At 35.7% G+C, this 7390-nt stretch overlaps 1 protein-coding gene across 6 annotated transcripts in view; it reads left to right on the forward strand.

Annotated features, from left to right (window-relative positions):
- The window catches only part of LOC108687079 (dual 3',5'-cyclic-AMP and -GMP phosphodiesterase 11), a 332230-nt gene that overhangs the window by 320033 nt on the left and 4807 nt on the right, over positions 1-7390 (forward strand). For 5 of the 6 annotated variants that reach the window (XR_001931736.1, XM_018192680.1, XM_018192683.1 and 2 more), the window contains one exon: positions 242-325. The exons of the other annotated variant lie outside the window; for it this stretch is intronic. Coding sequence is in view for 4 of the 5 variants with exons in the window: in XM_018192680.1 (XP_018048169.1) it covers positions 242-325 (84 nt within the window). In the remaining variant the exon portion in view is untranslated. The remainder of the gene's footprint in view (positions 1-241; positions 326-7390) is intronic. 6 annotated transcript variants of the gene reach the window in all.

Raw genomic sequence — 7390 nt, forward strand, 5'->3', positions numbered from 1 at the left:
GAGAGAGAGAGAGAGAGAGAGAGAGAGAGAGAGTCGATTAAATGAAGCACAAAATAGGTAAGTGATTTTAAATTTCGAACTTATCCGGTTTCGAATCTCTCAGATTCGAAAGCGGATCGAATTGAATCCACTGTGATTCCATTCGATTCGATTCAAATTCGATTCAAATTAATTTGCACACCTCTAGTAGCAATTTGTACATAATCAAAATATTCTTGAATGCATGCGTATCATATTGTAGGACATTATGAATCGAGAGAAAGAGGATCAATTACCGATGATGCAAGTTGGTTTCATTGATTCGATCTGTCTACCTATCTATGAGGTATGTACAGCGTAACAAGAAATAATGATTATACTCCTTCCGTAGGATATATACACTGATTCTAACTCACTATGTTAGTGCGTATATGTATACGATGTGCGTGCGTGCGTGTGAGGGAGTCAGAGAGAGGGAAGCGCATCACCGGAGTCCATAGTAGAGGAGAAGGGTTCGTTCCTTCTCTCTCTCACTCGTTGCGTTCTCTCTTTAACCTATTATTCTCTCTCTTCTATTCCATTATAGATCCATTATATTATCCATTATAGAATGCAGTTTCTCTCTCTTCTACTTGCAGTCCTTATTTATTTGCGTTCTCTTTTCCTCCCGTTACGCTCTCTCCCACGTTGTCTTTCTTTCTTGTACGTGATTTAATTAAATAGATATGATAAATATTTTATGAATTTTTAATGATACGACTTAATAAATAATTATGATAATATTTTTATGAATTTTAATAATATAACTTAGTAACACTAATTATGATAATATTTTTTTTAGTAATAGTTTTTTTTAGTAGTACAAAAATGATTTAGCGCTTTTTTATCAATCATTATCAATCATAATCCAATACTTATTGAATCGTACTATTGAACAGCTAATATTAACAAATTCTTAACTTATACGGAAAGGGGGAAAGAAATCAAAATATATTTTAAAAATTTCATGCTTTATTTTAAATTTCATACATTTTTTTTGTTACGACCCCCCCACCAGTTGTATATTTTAAATACATTTTGTAACACACAATTCTTAACATGTTTTACACTTCGCATAGTATTAGTAACATCTATTAGTAACATCTATTAGTAATATCTAGATTATGTAAAGAATCTATATTTTCGTAATCAGCATCCAAGGTCTTAATGGTCAAGTTGTCGCTAACGAGTACATCATCCAGTCATTCACGTTCTTTAACGTATATGAGAGCCTTATTGTCGTCACTCTCTTTCGCATCAATTACAGCCATGTAATTAGGTGTTTCGCTATGCTATACGGGATCATCTCGTCTTCCCATTGCAATCCATGATGATAAGCACTCAGCCAGGAAGCACAATACTTTTCTGACTTTGTCAAGAAATTTCATGGCGTGGGACACGTAAAAGTGTAACGAAAGAGAATAGCTCCTTTTCTCAACACCGTCACTTTTTTTACGATAAATTTCTTTTCAATTATAAATCCTTGCAGATCCACAAACGATATATTCATGGAGAACGACTTTTCGAGACTGTGCTATTGCAAAGAATCTTGGTTCTTATCTCTTGTATTGAAAAAAGAGGGAGGATATTTTTTCTTTCAGCAATGATAATTTACGTAATCTTGCGTACTACATTGGACTATATTCGATCACGCGTCTATGATGAGACAATATAAATAGGCTATAGTATTTTTATAAGGTATTATGGTATTTATAGGATATTTTTATAGGGTATACATTTTCGTTGAATTCAAATTCTAATCGCACCGTTCTTGATGGATTTGTCGCGAGCAGTCAATGATAACGTGAGTATAACCGTGAAGAAAGTTTTTCATGTTCAATAATGTTTCACGATTTTTTCAGAGAATTTAGTAAGATATATGGAAACATACATATAAATCATATAAGACAGCGGTTTTGTATTTGTCAAAATCTAGATTCAGATCATACGGATGAAATTCAGAGTTTAGATAAAGTATCACGTTGGTTAATTTACAATGATCAAAGTAAGTTGCTTCTATGATGTTTTTTTTAGCAGTTTGCAGAGCAAAGAGAATATGTCTAGGTTTTTTTCAGCTGAGTCGCAGTCTTGAAACCCACGAGTGCTTTGTCGTGTTTTGCAATAAGGGATACTCATACAAATCCCACAAACAAAATTCATACTTAGATATCATTCGTTTTCCAAAGTACATAGCATGGATAGTTTATTGACTTCAACATAACGTGCGGCATTCACCATTATGTTTTGTATAATTCAAACGTCGGTTCAGTCGCTGGATCTCTCACAATGCAATTGTCGTTGCGCGTTCGTATCAAAATTAATTCGACGAATGTTAATTACACACGTTTGTAATTTTCGCAAAAGGCCAACAATATATTGAGCGGCTCGTAAAAATTAAAATATCCGTCAGATGTCATTAAACTTTTCGCATTATATATCGGATTATATATCAGACGGAATAAGTCCAACATTATGCATACTTATTGTATTGTCACTTGAAAACGATGCATAGCTCTTTAGAGTATTGGTTATTCCAACATTTTTATTATTAATTTCTGCACCATTAATGAGTGAGTTCTTATCGAACTTTGTCAAACATGAACGCTACGCAATTATTTCTAATTGTTGGCTGTTTTTGTTGATCTTTTTCCTTTGACGTCAATCTACCTTCGACGTAGAGAACATTTTCACTCGGCGTATATAAATCCTACTGTTATATGAGTATTCTTATCTCATCGCTATGTCCAAACGTAGTATTGACGTACGGATTGTACGTGTGAAATTCGAACTTGACAATACGATCAAAGATCAGCTCACTTCTAATATTCAAGATATCAACCATCTCAGATATTTCGTACAATAAAGTCCAATTGTGACAATGATTGTAAAAATTTAACGTTTGACACAGTAAACTTCCTTCTACTGAACGATTGAATATTTTTGATCGTTGTCCCTCTAGTAAAAATTATGTCTCTAGTCTGTTTCGCCTGTTCGTTCAGAATAAACATCTCAGCGTTGTCGTATCACTTTATCGCTGTCGCCTCCGTACATGCAATCTAACGATGATTTCTTCTCCACGAAAATCGAGTTCGTTTTGATTCACAATGCGAACCGTCAGATCTGTAACGCTCTATACGATGACGGAAAGTAAATGATCTATGTCGGTCTTTCCGATATTTTATATTTTTGTAACACACTCGGTGAAAATTCATGTATCGTGCACGAACTTATTGTTGCTTATGCGGCCATGGTCACATTGCATTCAATACAAATGATATTTACATTGATGATATTTATCGATACGTCTGCTACTGTTCGTGCTACTGTTGCGATTCCAGAACGCAATTCGATGAAAATCCCAACAGCGATCCAATATTATGAGATTTGGTGAAATTTACCCGATAAGCATTTGATCTTACTCTTCATTGTATTGTTATTGGCATGAATAGTCAATGGATACTGTTCATCCCCTTTGCGAAGCGTTCTCTCTCTCACAACATCATTAGGATGAAATTGTAGAATTGCATCTTACATACTTGTTTATGTCACGTATTTCGTATTTACAATCCTTCAGGAATGACAATTTCTTTGTCATCTTCGTCAAAGTAAAACTTATTATTTAATGAATTTACATTAGACATCATATGGTTGATTTCAAAGTCCGTCAGACCGAGTTCATCGCCATCGCTCAAATCTACAGCCGGAAAGTAGCAGACCGCGAGAACGCTACTTTTACCGATGAGCGTAAATGTCAGTGACATATTTGAATGAATACTGAGTTGAAAGAGTGCATTTTTAAATTGATTGTTGGTAAAAACTATAGCCACAGTTGTCCACAGTTACTTTGATTGTAACGTTGATAAGGTGTGTGATTTGCGTTATGTCCTAATATCGCACCAATTTCTTTCGAGTCGAAGATTGCTGAAACTATCAAAGTAAACAACGATTTTTCCGCTTCGCGTACGCCACCCAATGTGTACCTGTCCATCAGCATTATCCAAATTTACGATACTTTCGTTTCGATACACTCCCCTTGTTGGTAAAGTAGTACGCATAAAAATATCTCTAAAATATGAAATATACATTTTGTCAGTGGAATATACGTTGTTGCAATTGTACGATGGTAGTTACATCCTTTGGCATTTTTGACAACTGTTTAACTTTTTTTTTTTTAATATTTTTTCTGTTGTGACTTCTCGTCCACGCTTGTATGGTAAACTCCATGATCTTCCATGACGCGATTATGACGTTTCAGTTCTTCCAACTAACATTACGCGGCTTTATTATCGTTTATAACTTTTGCGACTCCTGCCGCGCCGCTGACCAACGAGCTGAAGATTCCCAACAGCGGTAGAATAGATAAGATACCACCGCGTTTTGCCACTAGTAATATTCGTTTTTTCATCAGCTTTTCTTCTTCGTTTTCAAGAAATCCAATTTTCGTTTCGGCTTTCATAGCCATCTAAATAGCTGCAGCTCTCTCTCTCCAAGAGTCGAATCTTTCGTGGTAATCCGTTTCCGCATCTCCTCAGCAAGTATTTTGTCAGCTTGTCGTGTCGTTTCATGAGATCTTTGCTTCGTGAATAAGTTATATCGTGTTCGCGATCCGTCGCATCTAACGGATTAATGCCTCGATCGCCTCTAGTCAATCGCTTTTCTAAATGTGCATCTGGACAAAATTGATATTCGAAGATATGCAATTCGATCAGAAGTACGTTTATCGCATGATTTAAAAAATCGCAACCTTTCGTTGTTGTTGACATTTGCTACAATTTCTTATGAATCGTACTGAATCATTGCATCGATGGCAGAGCAAATTATAATGTTTCAAGCATCAACGATGTTGCTGAATCAGCCTTTATATGCTCGGGTAATATGTCCCAGTTGATCTATGTAATTCTTAAACTCTCATAGCAAAATAATTTTCCTTATATTCCAATTCTTCGATTAAACTATGTACATCAAAGTTATCCGATACTACAAAATAAGAAGATTTTGAATACTGAGCGGTTTCGCTTTGCGCGCTACTGTAAATATATCCGCTCTCGATGTTGTTTTTTTAATATTATCAGTGAAAAGAGAAGATATGAAATTCGTGCGACAATCGCAGATGATTAAAGTGACTAATATCGACAATAAAGTACAGACTGAAAAAGAAATACGTAAGCATGGAAACATGCTGCCGATTTCTATATGCGAAATCACCTGTGATCCATCGAATTGTAACAAAACAAACGCGTTGATAAGTTTGCTGGAAAGTATGACATACGTTTCAAGAACGTATATGTGTACTCGAAGTCATTGCAACGACGAAGTTTCGTTGCAATAAAATACCGATACTTGGAAAATTTATTAGCACCGATTGAAGAAATTAGTTATTTTACATTCTCCAATAATAACGATGTAGTATCACCGAATGAGGTGTTTCCAAATTCCATTTTTGTCTTCGATGACATGGCATGCGACAAACAAGACGTGATCAGAGAGTTCTTTGCGATGAGTCGATATACGGATGTCGACTTCTGTCTGTGTCAGACGTACATAAAGATACCGAAGCATTTTAAACGCGATAAAGCAAATCTGTTGATTCTATTCATACATTATTCATTGGGATCCTAACGATCCTAACGAGCTGGTGGATCGTCTCCGATTACTTGAGGTCTCGCGTAGAGGTCTCTTAGGCAGGTCACGACGCCCACGATAACGAAATATTGTTTATTATCGAGGAATTTCATGAAGCTGGCTTTATTATAAATTGAAGCGGAATACACAGTCATTTTAATTGCCATCGAAATGCTGATGAACAATGTTTGCGTAAGAATTTTATGATATTTTACAGTATTATACAGCAATAATCATAACATAACATGTCTCAGACAGAAAAGCCTCGAATGGTGGAAAAACTGCACACTCCAGTGAGAAAAAATTTTTCACGCAGTTGTATCATAATTTACGGATATGATGATCTGTGGTTGATGTGGTCGAGCGTCCTTACACACGATTCAACAAAGATTACTACTACATTCTCACCGTTATCGATGTATTGAGTAGGCACGCATAGGCCGTACCGCTCAAAACTAAGAGTGGAGATGACTACAGCGATTGCAAAAATAATTTGAGACGACGGAAAAATTTGCAAACGAATATGGATATAAACGGAAAAAAATTTTACAACGTAAATGTATAAATACTCTTGAAAAAATACAATATAAATCATTATTCAACGTATTCATAATAAAAGCATCAATCATTGAATGGTTAAATCATACGTTGAAAAACGATATGTGGGAACAATTTACGCACAATGGAAATTACAAATGGATCGATGCTTGCTACCGCGTGTCTAGTGTCAGAATACAACGCGCAAAAGCATCGAACTATCGGTATACGGCCCATCGATCTAACTTCCACGATCGCTGACAAATTCTTAAACACGTATAGCGTAAAGGCCGTCGCATTTCCGTGATTCAAAGTGGGTGACTCGATACGTGTGAACAAATTCAAAACGATCTTTGAGAAAGATTACACACCAAATTGGATCATGGAGGTATTTAGAATCATCAAAGTATAGTATTAAATTAATCCCGTATATATACTGACGTATATATACTGGAAGATTACCGTGAGAAACCTGTTGCTGGAGGATTTTACGAGTACGAATTGCATTGCGTTGCTAATCCTAACATATATCTAATTGAAAAGATGTTGCGTACAAAAAGAGACAAGGTTTACGTGAAATGGTTAGGATTTGATAATTCATACAACTCTTGAATACATAAGGATAGTGTGTTATAAAAATAAAATCGTCCGATCAAGTGGCAATGACCGCATACCCGTGTATCGTCAGGCGCGAACGATTTTTCGCACACGTGATAGTGCATGGCACTATTAAACTTTTGCCAATCATCTCGCGTGAAATTTGCCATGGAAACATTAGCAGATAGGATAGTGTTTACATTAAACACTTTGCGCTAAACTTCTGAATTCCTCGGTAAACCACGCGACGAAAACGATATATCGAAAACGATACAGCGAGTTGTCGTACGAACAATGTGCGTAATACCCGATGCTAAACACGTGATGTTGGTATCTATATGTTGTATTCGAGTCTCTCTCTCTCCATCTTTTCCAAATCGGTGTAGATCACGAATATGCTCTTTCCTGCAGTAATTGCTGAAACTCAATCACTTGTCATCCTCGCTCGGCCTCCTGATGGCGCACATTTAATTTTCCAGTTTATTATGTGGATATCCAGCTTTGCGCTAGATCCAAAAATAGTGCAGGCATCTGAAAAAAAAGTATAATTCTTTTTGTCACAAAGAGGTTACAAAAAAAACATTTATAATTTTAAATTAAATATATATGTGTATAT

Source organism: Atta colombica, unplaced genomic scaffold (genome assembly GCF_001594045.1).
Source record: "Atta colombica isolate Treedump-2 unplaced genomic scaffold, Acol1.0 scaffold2, whole genome shotgun sequence".
Taxonomy (NCBI): Eukaryota; Metazoa; Arthropoda; class Insecta; order Hymenoptera; family Formicidae; genus Atta; species Atta colombica.